The 16,875-nt window shown below is 41.7% G+C and overlaps 1 protein-coding gene across 1 annotated transcript in view; it reads left to right on the top strand.

Moving 5' to 3' along the window:
• DSTYK (dual serine/threonine and tyrosine protein kinase) overlaps positions 1-16,875 on the top strand; it is a 58,224-nt gene that overhangs the window by 16,796 nt on the left and 24,553 nt on the right. The window contains exon 2 of the mRNA XM_044001896.1: positions 9,625-10,013. Coding sequence (XP_043857831.1) covers positions 9,625-10,013 — 389 coding nt within the window. The remainder of the gene's footprint in view (positions 1-9,624; positions 10,014-16,875) is intronic.

Here is a 16,875-nt window from a genome sequence, read left to right as displayed (position 1 = left end):
TCCTGCTCTTAGCACAGTGCTTGGCACAGGGTAGCTGCTCAAAAACGCTTGTTTGAGTCTCCATCTTAAGAGGATTGGTGAAAGAATTGAGGATTTTTAGCCTTAGGAAAGAAAAGACTCAGGAGCATATGGTAGCTTCCCAGGTATTTAAAGGAAGATGGATTAGACTGGTACTATTTAGTCTCAGGAGGCAGAACTAGGAACATTGGGTGGAAATTGCAAAGAGCTCAATTTAAGCTTGAAGTCGGGAAGGACTTCCTCACGTTTGGAGCTGCCCCTATGTGGAGGGGGCAGGAGATGGTTAGTTTCCTCTCACTGGGGATGTCTTCAAGCAGAAGCTGGACAACCACTTCTGTGTTGGCTTTGTTATAGTGAGTATGCCTTCCCGGTGTGTATTGGCCCGACTTCTGAGGTCCCTTCCAATTCTAAAATTCAGTTTCACTGGATTATATAGAACTTCCTAAAATTCATTTTTCTCACTATAAGTTGGAGTACCCATATAAAAAATTACTATATTTTTCCATCATCTTCAGCAGGCTCAGTGCTCTAGGCAACTAACTCTAAGATTATTTAAGTTTCAAGGAAGTTGCTGATCTACTTTGAGAGAGGAAGTTCTTTACCAGTGAAATCACAGGTCCATTCCTTATCCTGCCCGTCGGCAGGCTTTGTGAACGAGTTGAATATATTCTGTGGCTTCTATCCTGACCCATCCCAAACCTTATCTAACAGGTGTCTAAGAGGGGAGTTATGTACTGCCCTCCATTCTTGCAGGGTAGTATCATTTGGATAGGAGGATAGACAGTAGAGAGGACTTTAGGGTTGTTTTCCCTTATAATTTATCCAGATTAATAATGTAATGGCTGGATTGAAAGATGATGTCTAGTACAGTTAATACATTTATAAAAGCACCTTGTATTCCTTTTGAAAAAGTCACACTTTTAAAAATAGAATTTTATCTCCTACTCCTCAGATGTGAAAAGGATGAGGAGATAACTTAAGCTCCTTAAGACCAAGAGCTTTTGTGTCTATTCAGGCTAGACTGGTTTGAGATTAATCTCCTTTTTCATCCTCTGCCGCCTAATGAGGAATGAGCTATGAATTCATAGTTTCTGTGAATCTGCTTATCAGACTAAGCCTTTCAGAAAAGAAACTAAGTCTGGGTCAAAGAAGCAGCTAGTGTACAAGTATAAGCACTTTCTCTATCAAAGTTAGAGGGATTTGGAATAAATCAGTGTGGGATTTACTTCTCAGGAATTTTCCATAGAACTTTGGTTCTGGTTTTAACCTCAAAGAACAGGGCACTTACAGAGGAACATGCAGGAAAAAGTGAGAAAACCAATCCTTCCTGTTCATTGATGTGCCAAAGTTAAGTAATGTGAGAAAATTGTTCTAAGACACCAGGGTGTTTGATGCATAGGAAACCCCTGGGGGAGCCTGCTTCAGCTGCCTCTGTACCAACAACTGGCTTTCTCTGTTGGCCCTTACTGTGTTGGTGTGGGAAGGGAAGTGGGGGAAGCCTGAGGCAAAGCAGTAGCCTGCTTGGTGATGGCAAGGAGCAGCCCTGGACTGTTTTGGGGGAGGCAAGGGTTTCTCTGAGCCTGGAAGGTATATTCTGCTGCTTCTGATTCTGTGAGAATACCTGCAAACCAGTTCAGGGTCAGGCTCTGCATCAGTGAGCATCTACTGTTCTGCAGTATGAATACATTGCGCTTTAAGGTTTGCAAAGCACTTTACAAATGTCATCTTTTTTTATTTGCACAAAAACCTGGGTGAAAGGTGTTGTTGTTATTATCCCCATTTTACAGATGAGGAAACTGAGGCAAATAGAGATTAAATGACTTGCCCAGCTAGTAAGTTCCTGAGGCCATATTTGAATTCAGGTCTTCCTGACTCTAGGCTCAGCACTGTATTGTGCCCCCTACCTGTCTCTATCAGTTATTGCCTGCTAATGGACAGTGCAGTCTACGCCTATTCTGGTTACAAAACACTGGCTTATTTTGGAGGCTGGTTCTTGAAGAATAGGGTTACTCTAGTTAGCAGAGCAGATGCTGAACTGAGAATTTGGATTCTTAGTCTGGCCTTGGGTCAGTCACTTAAATTCTCTGTTGTCTTAGCATCCCAGATGGTAAGATATGGATGTTGAAGATACACATACAGTCAGGTTCTTGTTTGCTTTCCTGGGTGGGTCATGCTGCAGTTGGCCTGTTTAATGAAATGGCCTCTTTTATTCTTTTCCCCAGACCCAGATATTCTTGTACTTAGTTCAGCCGTCCTTTGGGTCATTCTTCTGAATGATGAGATGAGAGATACCGTTGGGAAACTGACTTCTCTATACTTCACAGAAGTCCTCCATAGTTTATTTCAAGGGAATAGCTTCTTTCACCGTATCCTTTGAAATGCACTGCTGTTCCCCATCTGCCATTTTTGGGCTTCTTACTCTGAATCTGCTTCAGTAGCATGGAAGGAACACCTGAAAGCCAGTCTCAGGCCTTTGTCGATTGACTTTTACTTGAATTTTTCCTGAACTCAGATGACTCCCACAGGGAAGGGATCTTGGGAAGAATCTGCCTCCTCCCAGATGCTAATAAAAGTTGCCCTTTGAGAGCCAACTTAAAGAGATGCTTCATATATATATATAGTTCATTTGTTCTTTAGAATATCTCTTTTCCTCCCAGGGGTTGTGCTCATCTAAAATAGAAGATACCAGTGCAATCAGACTTCTTCATTTCAATGGGCATCGGAAAAGTTAAGGAGAAACAAAGTTTTAATGAGGTTAGAAATCCAATACCCACAGAAAGGGGGCCAGAAAGCTTTACTGACGCCCTATTGGAATGAGCACTGGGTGTTTGAAACACCCCCTTCTGTCTTTTTACCTGTGAACCCTTGGCTCCAGGTGGGTCCCTGTGGGGAGCCCTGCTAGAGCAGATCTGTCAGGCAATTTCTCTGCTGTGAGGCATGGAGGTGTTTTTGTTAGGGGGCAGTAGTATTGAAGGAAGTTAGAATTCAAAAAGGTTATTGGTAGAAATGTCTCCAACACAAATGTTGCCTGCTCCAGGTTCAATTCAAACTATGGTCTACAAAGAACACTTTCTACAACCCACAACACCTTCTACTTAATTGATCAGCAGTGGGTTCTGAAAATCTCTACTTCCCAAAACTCAGGCCATCCAAACTTAGGTCTGGTTTTTGGCCCTTCAGAGTTGGCTCATTTTCCCCATAATTTAAGGTTCTGTGACTAGAGATAGCTCAGGGCTCAGGGCTCAGGGGGCTTGTTTGAAAATGATAAAGAGGGGAGAAAAAATGATAAAGAAACCCATTTCTTAGATAGTAGGATTTCTGCCTACCTCAGCTGCCAGGGATTTTGTGGCTTGCCATTCTGGAGCTTGTGTTAGGAATGGTGACAGGAGGTTGTGCTGCCAGGCAGTATTAATGTCTTTCCCATTGGAAATATTTCTTTTCCTTCTTTTTTGGCACACACAGTCTGTGAGAAACAAAACATCACGACCAGTCTTTTTTTTTTTTTTTTTTTTTTTTTTTGGTGAAGATGCTAGGGCTAATTAGTTTAGTGGGCTAGAAAATGCTACCATTTGGTACCAGGGTAGCCAGTTCCATCCCATGTAGTCAGGTTAGGTTTACTCTGCCTATGGCTACAACCTGAATTCTTAACTCTGTTCAGCATCTCACAGATTTAGACCATAGATATTGAGGAGAGTGGTACAATCAGAATGGCTTTATAAAGATTAATTCCTGTACTTGTAAAAAAGGCACTGTCTTCTTATTTGCTGACATGCCAGTTAACCTACTGTAACAGGTTACCCATTACCACATGGAGGATAGTAGGATGGTTTCTTTATTTTTGCTTTTAAGAGGAAAATTGTTAGCTTGAAGCTTAAGATGCTGCAACATTCCCTGAAAATTGATATGAAATGCATTTTTTCCATGCTTAATAGTATTTTTCCAATTATGTGTAAGTATAGTTTTCAACATTCATTTTGTAAGATTTTGAGTTCCAAATTTTTCTCCCTCCCTCCCTTCCTTCCCCCCTTCCCAAGACAGCAAGCAATCTGATATAGGTTATATATGTATAATCATATTAAACATATGAAATTCATTTTCTTAAGAAAAGTTCTTGTAGGATTCAGGGTGGCATTTCATTGCAATCACAAAGTTTCGGTGAAATGTTGACCATCTGGTGACCTGGCAGTGCTGGTAGCCTTTTTATGCCTGTTTTTGCTGTTGATTCTTGTCGGCTTTACTGATGGTGCACACTGGTCTGATTTGAGTTGGGAACTTTTCAAGTATGAAATTGCTGGGGGCCCTAGCCTGGGAAATGCCGTTTAGATGGTTTTCTCTGAGTGTCAGCTTTACCTTCTGAAGCCTCTATAGAGTTCTGTGTAAAACTTGCCCAGACTCCAGGAGGCATTTTCTGAATCTTCCAGCTGTTAGTGCTCTTCTCCATCCCCCATTCCACCTTCTCTCCCCCCCCAGATGACTTTGAACTTGACTTTGTAGCTTGTGTTTTATTTGCTTAGCTGTTATGGTGTTCTTCCCTAGCATAGTATAAGCTGTTTGAGGGCAAGGACTGTTTCATCTGTGTTTTGTTGACCTCAGTGCCTAGTGTGATGTCTGGCACATTGCAAGGACATATAATGCTTGTCGAATTGAATGGAATTGACTTATTCCTCTCTGCAGAGATTGAGACCCAAGGAGTTCTTTGGTCCATTTAGAAATAATCCCTTACAAGATATTCTACTTTTCCCTAAACTCCCCAACAGATCCAAATGTGGCTTTCCTTGATCTTCTCAACAGCTTTGAATAGTAATAGGGGGAGTATCAAATAGGCAGAATGGTCCAATGCAGAAATTAGAGGACCTGGCTTCATCCATCAGCTTTTCCTCTTAATACCAAGTGACTTTGGTCAAGTCAATTAACTTCTTTAGTCTTAAGTTTCTTCATCTATAACATGGGGGGGTGGGGTAGACCAGAGGACTTCTAAGGTTGCTTCCAGCTCTAAATCTTTCATCCTATGAACTCCATTTTACAGATGAGGAAACAGAGGCTCAGAGTGGTTTTTTTCTTTTTCTTTCTTTCTTTTTTTTGGTGAGGCAGTTGGGGTTAAGTGACTTGCCCAGGGTCACACAGCTAGTAAGTGTCAAGTGTCCGAGGCCACATTTGAACTCAGGTCCTCCTGACTCCAGGGCCAGTGCTCTATCCACTGCACCACCTAGCTGCCCCTCAGAGTGGTTTTTTTTTTTTTTTTAGTGAGGCAATTGGGGTTAAGTGACGTGCCCAGGGTCACACAGCTAGTAAGTGTTAAGTGTCTAAAGCCAGATTTGAACTCAGGTACTCCTGACTTTAGGGCTGGTGCTCTATCCACTTCGCCACCTAGCTGCCCCAGAGTGGTTTTAAGTGACCCCTTTCGTCACAACTAGTGGGAAGCAAGATTCAAATCCAGTTCTCCTCACAAGTCTTGCACTCCAGTGCATCAAGACTACTTCATAAATTTCATAAGGCAGCTAAGTTGCCTTAGTGGATAGAGCACTGAACTTGGAGTTAGGAAGTCTTGAATTCAGATCCAGCCTCAGACATTTACTAGCTGTGTGACCCTGGGAAAGTCACCACACTGCTATCTGCCTCAGCAGATAGCAATAGATGCTATTCTCATCTGTAAAATGGGGATGAGAATAGCATCTATTGGCCAGAATTGTTGTGAAGATAAAATGAAATGATATTTGTAAAGTGCTTTACAAACCTTAAAGTATTATATAATGTTAGCTATTATTTTTGTTGGGGGGAAAAACATCCAAACCCTGGTTTTTATATCAATTTTGTTTTTCTCTGTGGGTAACAGTTTGCCTTTTCTGTAGATACAATTTAATTGCTTTGCTAGGCTTTGGAGAGTCCTTTAAACTTTTACAAATGAAAGGCAACTTTGAGGTGACCTCACCTACCCTTCTCATTTTTAGACATGAAGAACCTGAGGTCCATTTACTTGACTGAGGGGCTGGGATGAGGGCTTTAGTTTCACTTCCTATTCTGTTGTTTGGAGGACCACAGTTCTGCTCCACTAGCAGGGGAGGTCGGTGGAAAGCATTTGGGAGTTGGCAGTGTTAACTGGCCCCTAAGAAGTCATGCTGTTACCTTCTGGCAGTACCATATGCAGATGCTGTTGTATTAATTATAAAGGAAACCTGATTAACTTGGAAGTTCTTTAACTGTCTATAAAGCAGCTGTTCCAGGTCAGAAACAGGTTTTGTTCTTCCCTCCCACCACCAGCCTGAAGATTTTAAACTGTGTGCCTGAAGGTTTTTTTTTAATGAATAGGAAGACTCCTTTATTATAATTCAGCAGCCCTTTGGTCTATAGTTATAGTGGGTCAGAAAGAATCCTTAGTATTTTACATTTTTACATAACCTTTGAAGTCATTCAGGCCAATAGTGGAAATCTCCTCTTTTACTAAACCTTTGACCACAGAAGCTAAGGAGTGACTCCATCTCCATTGCCTCTGCCTAATTTCTTATGGTCAAGAACTTTAAATAGGCTAGGTGGTAGAAGCAAAGGGATTGAATACTTAGGGAGAGAACTACTCAGCAAGTCAGCTGTGTTCTACTTAGTGAGATGCTCTCTATACTCCTGGAGTGAATACCCTTGTTGCTTAGAGAACTCTGAGAAATGCACTAAATTAAAAAATACAAATAAAAGTGGAAGTGACCGTATCAGTGGTCTCTGGGCTGATTCCTCAGTGTGTTTGTTCGCTGCCAGTACAGATTTCAATATCAGGAATTGAGGTGGTAGTTTAGGCCAGATGAATAAAATGGGCGTGGCTGCTGTGGTTTGGGCAGATGGGCTGTGTTTTTCTGTCTTCCTCATATACTGGACACCGCCTCAGAGGAGAATTTTAGACCTCTCCCTGCTGATCCTGAGCATGAGCATAGTTTTAGTTGGTGTTGGTTTCTTTTTCTTTTTCTTTTTTTTTGGTGGAGCAATGGGGGTTAAATGACTTGCCCAGGGTCACACAGCTAGTAAGTGTCAAGTGTCGGAGTCCGGATTTGAACTCAGGTTCTCCTGAATCCAGGGCTGGTACTTTATCCACTTCACCACCTAGCTGCCCCTGGTGTTGGTTTCTTAAGTGCTCTCTATTCTGGTACCTAGTCATCACAGATCTGTTTTCAGCCTATGCTTTTCAGTGCTGGGACTTGAAATCTTAGGTTGAAAGGGACCCTGTAGATCATCTAGTTTCTCATTAGAAGTCAGTTAGGGTGAGTCAGAAGCCCAGACAGAGGCTATTACAGGAGAGTTGGGAAAGAAAGACTAGGTAAATTTGGGGCATGCCAAAAGCCCAGTGGGCTCCTTGGTGTTTCAGGTGGAGGCTTTTGTTGTAGATAAAATTCTGCAAAACAAATAAGGGGTCAGCATTCTCCTTTCCTTGTTCGGCTGTGTTTAGGAGGACTGTCTCTTTTAGATTTTGCTGCCTATTCAACCACTTCAAAGTGTGACTTTCCCCTACCTTGCTGTGCCTAAGACTGTTTCTGGCCAAGAACAGGTTCAAACCCAAGGAGCTCCCATCTTCACTTGCAAAGGGAATATGAGAATAATAGACCTGTGTCCTTTGTCCTCAAGTTTTAAAGGGAGAGACCATATCTTGTCATTGTGTTTTGCCCACCTTGGAAAGAGTAGGCATTGGTAAATGGTGGGGTTTTTGTTTTTGTTTTTGTTTTTTTTGGTCTTCAGAGGACCTTTCTTTCCACTGGGAGAGTGAGAATGCTTGATTTTCCTATTCCAGCTACTGTTCTCTGGCATTTTCATTTCTACTATTGCTGATGAAATGCTTTCAGGTTGATGTGTTTATGAAAATGAAGGGAAGGGGCTTTGAAGAAATAGTATGGGGAGGCTTCTGCTGCCAAAGATGAGAGCAGATTTATTGAAGGCGTAGCTTTGGTTTTGTGTTCCTCATGTTGATGCAGAATTATGTGAGGGAGAAGGAGGTGTGGGGATCAGCCAGAAGTACTTCAGAGCCAGGCTGGTTCATTTGGAAGTGTGATACCTTATATGAGCCAGACTTTCCTCCAACTCCACTGGACAAAGTGAGCAGCTTGGTATTGGTCCAGTACCCCAGCATAGGCCTCATGCTCCCAGATGGAGCGCCCTGTGAGAGAGTGCTGCCCCTGGGTCTCAGTGTGGACAAGGACATTGGGGCAGGGATCTCGCATCTCTAGAACTGCACTTTTTTTTTTTTAAGTGAGGCAGTTGGGGTTAAGTGACTTGCCCAGGGTCACACAGCTGGTAAGTGTTAAGTGTCTGAGGCCGGATTTGAACTCAGGTCCTCCTGATTCCAAGACCAGTGCTCTATGTACTACGCCACCTAGCTGCCCCAGAACTGTACTTTTTGTGTATCCAAAGGCAAGGAGAGGTTTGTGTTTCTCTGGTGTGACAGTAATGTTGGAGGTGGGTGGGTGGGAAGCAGGGACCCAACCCAGAGCTACCTGTGCCAGCTTTCACGAAGCTGCCCCAACTTGCTTTTGTGCATTAGGAAGGTTTTTCCTCTGCTGGTGTTTGAACCTATTTGGGAAACAGAACAGCCGTCCTGAGGAACAGTGGTTATTTAGAGAGAGAGAAGGGTGATACAGAAGAAGAATTTTTGTTTTGTTTTAAAAGAGACTGAAGAGAAAGTTCATCTCTTCTAGATTTGGCTGGATTCTATTTGGTAGGCCACTGCCCTCTTGTTCTCATCCAGTGTCACTAGCCTTGAGCTGAAGGAATATAATCTAATGAAACTGGCATTGATCTTTAATTGGGCTCTTTTTGATTGTAGGAGGGGCTAATAGCTGTGTTGCCATCACTGCATGTCCAGGAGAGAACTGGGAAAGCCTCCAGAGCTTTTTGTTTTGTTTTGTTTTTTGTTTTTGTTTTGTTTTTGGGTGAAGCAATTGGGGTTAAGTGACTTGCCCAGGGTCACACAGCTAGTAAGTGTTAAGTGTCTGAGGCCAGATTTGAACTCAGGTCCTCCTGACTCCAGGGTCGGTGCTCTGTCCACTGCGCCACCTAGCCGCCCCCAGAGCTTATTTTTAACTAAGATTTATCCTCATTTAAATGTGATAGGATTGTATGTATGTGCGTTTTTATACATGTATATATAATTTATCATATAAATTGATGAAAATAGCATAAACTCTTCAGAAATAAAGACATTTGTAAGGGACGTGGGGGGACACATTGTGTACATATGTTGGATTTTCTTTGTTGGATAGCTGGGTGCTTTTCTCATTGTTGGACTCGAATTGTCCTGGGAAGTTTGCATGTTCTAGCCAGCTTTGCCTTTCGGAGAAGTTGGGTTATGTTGACTCTGTTTTTGTTTCTGAATTCATTTTTGTGGCATCTATTAAGAGAAGGGCGGGTTAGCTTACTGTTACTTTACCCTGGATAGAAATCACAGATTATGATCAGGGATAAAAATCCTATGAAGTGTTCATGGAATCCCTTTGAAAGTTATTTTAATAGGGCAGGCTATTTTCCTGATGGTTTTTAAAACTGAGAAAGCCCTGGTGGTTTCTCCTATTAAACACTGGCATCCTAATGGAATCTCTGTTTCTTTTTCCATCCCTGTTCATTCCTGTTGATCCCTAGGACACCTGAGCTGCATTTCCTTCCCACCCCGTGAAGAAGAGTACCTCCAGTTGATGGTGAACTGCCTTCCCTGTATCTTCATCCTGGGCCAGGACTGTAATACAAAGTGTCAGCTGCTGAACCTGTTACTGGGGGAGCGGATACTTCCCACCACCAAGCGGGGCAGTGAAGACAGCTGTAAGCGTCGGCGCCTCCACTTCGCTAATGGGAATCAGACTCGGGTCAGTCTGGCGCTGCCCGGCCATTATGAACTAGTGCACACTCTGGCCTCCCACCAGGGCAAGTGGGAGACCATTCCTGAGGAGGACCTGGAGGTCCATGAGGACAGTGAGGACCCTGCCCACATCTTGGCAGAATTGGAGGTGACAATGCACCATGTTTTATTACAGGTACAAAATACACTTACACGCATACAGAGCTCCTACATCCAGCCTTCTCTCTCTGCTTTCTTTTTGCTCTAACATTTTAAATTTGTTTTTATATCAACTTCATTTCCCAATATATCCCTCCCCCTTCTATTCAGCAAAATATCCTTTGTAACCAAAAGAATAAAAGAAAAAAAAAAGGAGAGAACAAAAGTAGTTGAGCAAACATAAACAACATATCAGTGGAGTATTGCCCCTGCTTTTAGTAGATTGGAAGGTGATGCTGTGCATTTAATGCTAAAATGGATTGTGAGTTCTCCAAGATGGTCGTCAGAAGTTGAGGGCAGTGTGACCTAGCGAACAGAAGAGAGTTAAATGAGATGGGGACCCTGCTTCCATTTCTGACTTCAGTATTGCTGCTATGCTAGAAGAACTCATGCACGCTGCTTAGCCCTTCCATGTCTCTGCTCCCTCCACTTTGAAATGAAGAGAACGATATTGACCTCTTTCCTGGAAACTTTGGAAGAGCAGTTGTGATCAGGGTTATTTTTTGAAGAAAATGCTGTTAAATTTGCCTTTAGCTACCCCTCTAGAAAGAGAGAGAAGAGAGGGTGATATTGTTCATTAGAACAATGAGAGCTTAAGATTGGGAGCAGAAGTTTGAGAGTTTTTCCTTGGAACCAGCTATCAGTTACTCATCAATTACATATCCTCTTCCTTAGAAGGTGCTTAGATGTAAGGATAGACTATATAGCTATGAGGTAAGGGTAGGACTGGCTTGATAGAGGGGTCCTAGTAATCTAGTTAAATTCAGCAGTCATTTATTAAGTGCCTGTTAGATGTGAGGCAGAATGAAAACTGACCCAAATCCCTGTTCACAAGGAGCATAGACAAATGAAACAATGTGGAATGTGATGGGGCATAGGAGAGAGCACTTGAGGCATGTTGGAGGAGGAAGGGAGCAACTTCAGCAGAAGTAATGGAGATTTTGTGTAAGTGGATGAGGCCAACTGGCTTCTAAAGGGGCACAAATCCCCATCTGCTGTAGCTTAGTCTCCAAGAGCTGCCATGCCCATTTAGGTTAGTCTATACCTATACCTGGTGTATTTTAAGTACTCAGACCAATATAACAGGGAAGAGATTGACTATGATGGTTTCCCAAAGTGCAGATTTCTGCCAGTACAACTTGAGTCTCTGTTTTTCCTTTCCCTCCAGGCTTGATCAAGTCACCAGACTCTTGATCTCTATTCTGTGCCTTGTCTCTTTTGCTTCATGTGGTTTGTCAGATTTTCTTCTTTAATATTTTTTCAATCAGTGAGCATTTATTTTCTCTCCCCCGCTGATTAAAAGACAAAAAAAAAAGCCCTTGTAATAAATATGCATAGTCAAGCAAAACAAATTTCTGAATTGGCCATGTCCACAAATATATATCTCATCTGCCTACCTGTCAGGGGGGTGGGGTAGCATAGTTCCTCATTAGTCCTCTGGAACTGTGGTTCCTAATGGATCAGAATTCTTAAGTTCAAAATTGTTTATCATTGCATTGTTGTTATTGTATAAATTGTTTTCCTGGTTCTTCTAACTTCACTATGTCAGTTTATACAAGTTTTCCAGGTTTCTCTTAATCTACCCCTTTCATAATTTTTTATGGCATAATAACATATACCATTAGAATATATATGCCATTATTTTTGTGTACTATAACAATAACAATAATAATAACTAGCATTTATATAGTTTTTTAAAGTTTGCATAGCACTTTGCATTGGTTCTTTCTTTCTTTGACTCTATCCTTTTTTTTTTTTTTTTTGGTGAGGCATTTGGGGTTAAGTGACTTGCCCAGGGTCACACAGCTAGTAAATGTTAAGTGGCTGAGGCCGGATTTGAACTCAGGTCCTCCTGAATCCAGGGCCAGTGCTCTATCCACTGCGCCACCTAGCTGCCCTGGGTTCCTTCCTTCCTTCCTTCCTTCCTTTCTTTTCTGGTGGTCTTGGTTATTTCATTTAATCTTCACAACACCCTGTGAGGGAAGTGCTGCTGTGCATTTTTTTTTTTACAGATGAGGAAACTGAGGCTGAGAGAGTAAGTGACTTGCCCAGGGTCAGTTAAGTGTCCGAGGGAATTTGTGAATTTAGATCTTCCTGACTCCAAGTCCAAGACTCTTTCCACTATACTACCTAGTTGCCAGTTGATGGGCACCTCATGAAACTTTTTTTGCCAAATGCTTCCCTGGACTCTGCTTTGTTCTTCCCAGCTTTGATGTGGAAGACACTGAAGTTCTGAGAGTGGATTTCCTTGTCTGCTGTCCAGTCAGTTGGCCACATTGGGCTATCTAAATACCTCAAGTGCGTTTTTTTTGGGGGGGAGGTGGCAGTGCCTCCCTACCCCAGGATGAAGGATGGCTCCTAATCATCCTATCTAGTGTTCAGGCACTAGCCTGAATTAGACCAGGCCCAGAAATTCAGCCCTCTGCTTGGGGCAGTTAACAGCCCTCTTGCACATTTCTCATCGTAGTGACAGAGATCTCTTTGTTTGGCTCTAGTTACATTTAGGACAAGTGAGCTCCAAACAGCCCTTCCAGTTGATTTGGAAAGGGTGGCAAATCAAAGAAATATTTGGTTAAATGAAGCCAATATTGAATAAGGGGAAAATGGAATGTTCATTTTGAACTGTCAGATTATCAAAGCAGAACTTCCCTTCATCCTCATGTTCTCTCTCATACAATGCTCATTCTTCTCCTGCCTCATTTTCAAGTCTTCATGGATTAGCAGTAAATGGTTTATTCTAGGCTAAGTCACATGGCTAATTTCAGCAGTTTACTTACAGCTACCTAATACACTCAAGCATTTTATTATATTTGTTGGTGGTTACTAATTTTTTTTTAAGACCGCCCCAGCTAAATTTAATTCAGCACATTTACTGAGTACCCACTACATGCTTGGCACTTTAGTAGACTGCTGGAAATAACAAGCTGTTGAAATTAGCCATGTGGGGCTAGAATTAACTAGTTATAACTATATATGAAATCTTTAAAATAAGACATAGAAAAATGATTAAATAACCAAAATAAGGATAATGTATCATTAAAGAAACTTTGACTTGTGACATTTAACAGGTGCCCCAAGCAACTCTAAAAGATAGTTGCAAAACAATTGCTGATTTGTCTTGGTAGAAGGCCTTTCCTCACTGAGGCTCACCCTCACTAATTAAATCACAGGCCTGGCCAAAAGAAAACACACAAAAATGCCGTTGTGCTGTCTTTTGTTTCAAATCCACGTACAGTTTAACTGGGACTTCTTACTGGAAAGTTCTACACCAGAAGGACATTGCCAAGCCAGGGGAAGCTGAAACCTTGGGTAGCATTAGTTATCAGCAGGATCAGACAATGAAGTGACAGGTCTCCTAGTTGGATCTGTTCATACTATATTCACCAGTTACATGCTGGTATACTAATGCACTTCTCCACTTGTGTAACCATTTGTTAGTGGCTACATTTTGTCCCTCTTCTCACCCTCTCTTCTTTAAAAGAATGAACCTATTCCCTCCCCTAGTTCTTGCCATTGAGCCCTTCCTCTTCCTCTGAGACTATTTCCTTTCATAGGATGGCTTAAAGTTAGAACTGCCTGAGTTTGAGTTGTGGCTCTGCCCTTTCCTTGGACGAGTCACTTTCATTCGATTTGCTTCCATTTCCTTATCTGTAAATGAGGATAATGACTCTGCACTGCCACTTCACGGGGTTATTTTGAGGAAAGTACTTTATGAACTGTGAAACACTATAGAAAAGTGCTACGTATGGTGTTGTTGGTACGGTGATTATGAGATCAGAAGAGGAGTAGGGCTAGAGAGTCAAAGCAGAGATTATATTTGCTTGTCTGACTTGGATTTTTTTCAAGATGTTAGTTGTGATTCTCTGAGCATTTCTGGGGCAGGTTTATTATGTTGTGTTGATACATTTGCATCAGCTGAGCTTTTTTCTTCTTTTGCTACTTACTAACCCATTTATTGGTAGCAGGAGCTTCCTGGCTCCTTGTCAGGCTGCCCCCACTGATTTGGCTGTGAATTGAAGGTGCAAGGTGGGGCATAGTTGGATTTTTTAAGGTGGACTAAATGTTCCTGAGCAGTAATGTTAGAAAGATCCCAATTAGCAAATTAATTTAAATTGCTGTTTAAATCAATACTTTCATCTCTAATTATATGACTGTCTGAAATAAAATTTTCTCTATTCACTAATATCTCTCAATGAAATTGTAATTTTGCATTTCCCAGAAGGCTTTTCACACACTAATGCCTGATACGGAGGTACAAGAGCTTACTTAAATTAACAATTGGTTATACTTTATGGAAAAGTTATAAAAACACTCTCATTATATTTTTTTTCCCTGCCGGGAAATGAGCCTCTCTCTTAGTCTTATTTTGTTAGCTTTTAGCCCACTGCTAACTAAATAAGGCCAGGAGGGTTATGCTGTAATCTCTAGTTAGAGAGTAAGTGTGTGTGTGTGTGTGTGGGGGGGGGGGTGGGGGCAGGGTTGGAGTTAGAAATGAGGAAGGCTATATTGTAAAGGGATGTTCTATCTGGAGAAAAGAGGATTGAGGATTTTGGAAGATTGTTGTCTTCTGTAGAGCTGCCCTATGGGGGAGGACTTATTCTTGTTGACTCCACAGTGCAGAAGTAGAAGGAAACAAGTTGAAGCTCAGTGTAATGAAGCATTTCCTACAATTTGGGTTATCCCAAAATGGAGTAAGCTACCTCTAGAAGTGATGAGTGCCCAGTCACAGATGTTCAGGCATAGGTTGGACCATCACTGTCTAAGGATGGCATAAAGGGAATCATGCTTTAGGTAGATTTTCCACTAGGTAACTGCTAAGAACCTTTCCGGCTTGGAAAGTATGGGATTCTGGAGGGTACCCCACAGCAAAAAAAAAAAAAAAAAGATTTTGGAGGAGGAATGCAGAGTTAAGGCTAAGAAGGAATGTTATGGGAAATAAAGATGAAGGGAGAGATATGTATGGGAGAGAGGAAAAAAGAAAAATATTCAGAAAATATTCTTAATGTAAAGAAACTTTGACTAGGAGGTAAGAGGAAAGGGGAGAAATTAGAGATGTATTGAAAAGAAATAGGGAAGTTTAAGCATACGATACAATGATAGATTATTAGAAAGTAGACACCTATCTTCTCTGTTTTTGTATTTCCTTCCTCTCCTCAACATATTACATCAATATATAGCATAGTATAGTATTCTTAGTCAAACCTTTGATTCAATTGAGGATCTCTAGGGTTGAGAGAGGAATAGTTTTCTTGTTTCAGTACAATATTATATCAGTCCTTGGGGGCAGCTAGGTGGCACGGTGGATAGAGCAGCGGCCCTGGATTCAGGAGGACCAGAATTCAAATTCAGTCTCAGACCCTTGACACTTACTAGCTGTGTGACTCTGGGCAAGTCACTTAACCCCAATTGCCTCACCAAAAAAAAAAAAGTCCTTTTTCTTTTCTGCTAAATGTTAATAACAGTACCACCTGAAGGAAAGAAGTTTTCCTAACATGTAAAAGTAAAGAGATTGAAATGTTAGTCTTCAGTGTTAAGGGTGATTCCTCTAAAAGATAATCTAAAGAAAGATTTCAAACAACCCAAGCCTTATTGTATGTCCCATCTCCCCTGCTTCCTCTCTTTTGCTTTCACATTTCTTCTCTCTTAATCCTAGGTTCATAACATTCTGTATCAACTTTCTTTTCACCTTTTCCTTGGGACTGCGTCATCTGAATAGCAGTCAGCTCCCAGAATCTTGGTTTGCAGCTGTGTGTGCTTTTAGCCTGCTGAAACAAGGTTCTTAGGGTGTTAAAGGTGCTATTTTCTCTTTGACTTCCTTTCCTGATCTCCTGGTCCTGAAAGGGAAGGCCAAAGAGAACGGAGCCTTGTTTCACAGGCATGTACTTTGTAGTCATTGTGGCCAACATATAACTTTTACATATATTGCCTTTAAAGATATAAGAAGTAACCAAGAAAAAAAAAAAGATATAAGAAGTAATTTACCCCAGTATCTGTAACCCATTCCCAGGTCTGGCAATTCACATTCTTTGAAACATCTCTCTTTTTTCAAACTTGAAGATTCCTTATATTTTTCTCTCTTGTTCTTTTCTTAGAATGAATGAATGAATGAATGAAGCATTCATTAAGCATATACTATGTGCACAGGACTGTGCTGTGCTAGGGAGACAAATAGACAAATAAGACCAGTGCCTGTCCTTAAGGAGCTCCCATTTTAATGGGAAAACGACACATAGGAAAGTCTCAGCTGAAAGCCAGATGGAAAGGCCTCTGGTCCTTAGGGTGCAGAAGCAAAGGAGATGCTGATGCTACGGACATGGTGATGTCGAGATGGAGAATAGGGAAGATAATAAAAAGAGGTAACATTTATAGAGGGATTTAAGGTTTGTAAAGGGCTTTCCCGTGTCAGTGCATTTGATCTTCACAACAACCATGTGAAGGAATTGGTTATTATCCCCATTTTGCAAATGAGGAAGCTGAGCCTCCCAGAGCTTAAGTAACTTGCTTCAGGATTACACAGCTAGGAAATATCTGAGGCAGGATTCAAATTCAGGTCCTCTGGACTCCAAGTCCAAGCACTAAGCTGCATAGCCCTTCATGGTTCACTGTATTTTATATCTCATAAAGGGGCATTTAGGGGGCAGCTAGGTGGTGCAGTGGATAAAGCACCGGCCCTGGATTCAGAAGGACCTGAGTTCAAATTCGCTGGCCTCAGACACTTGATGCTTACTAGCTGTGTGACCCTGGGCAAGTCACTTAACCTTCATTGCCCTGCCCAAAAAAAGGGGGTCATTTATCAGTGATGGGAAATGGAGGAACTATTGTCTTTATTATCACGGGTG

The sequence above is a fragment of the Dromiciops gliroides genome, chromosome 4 (assembly GCF_019393635.1).
Source record: "Dromiciops gliroides isolate mDroGli1 chromosome 4, mDroGli1.pri, whole genome shotgun sequence".
In the NCBI taxonomy this organism is placed as follows: domain Eukaryota; kingdom Metazoa; phylum Chordata; class Mammalia; order Microbiotheria; family Microbiotheriidae; genus Dromiciops; species Dromiciops gliroides.
The sequence above is the reverse complement of the archived record's forward strand: the minus strand, read 5'-3'. Positions and strand labels throughout refer to the sequence as shown.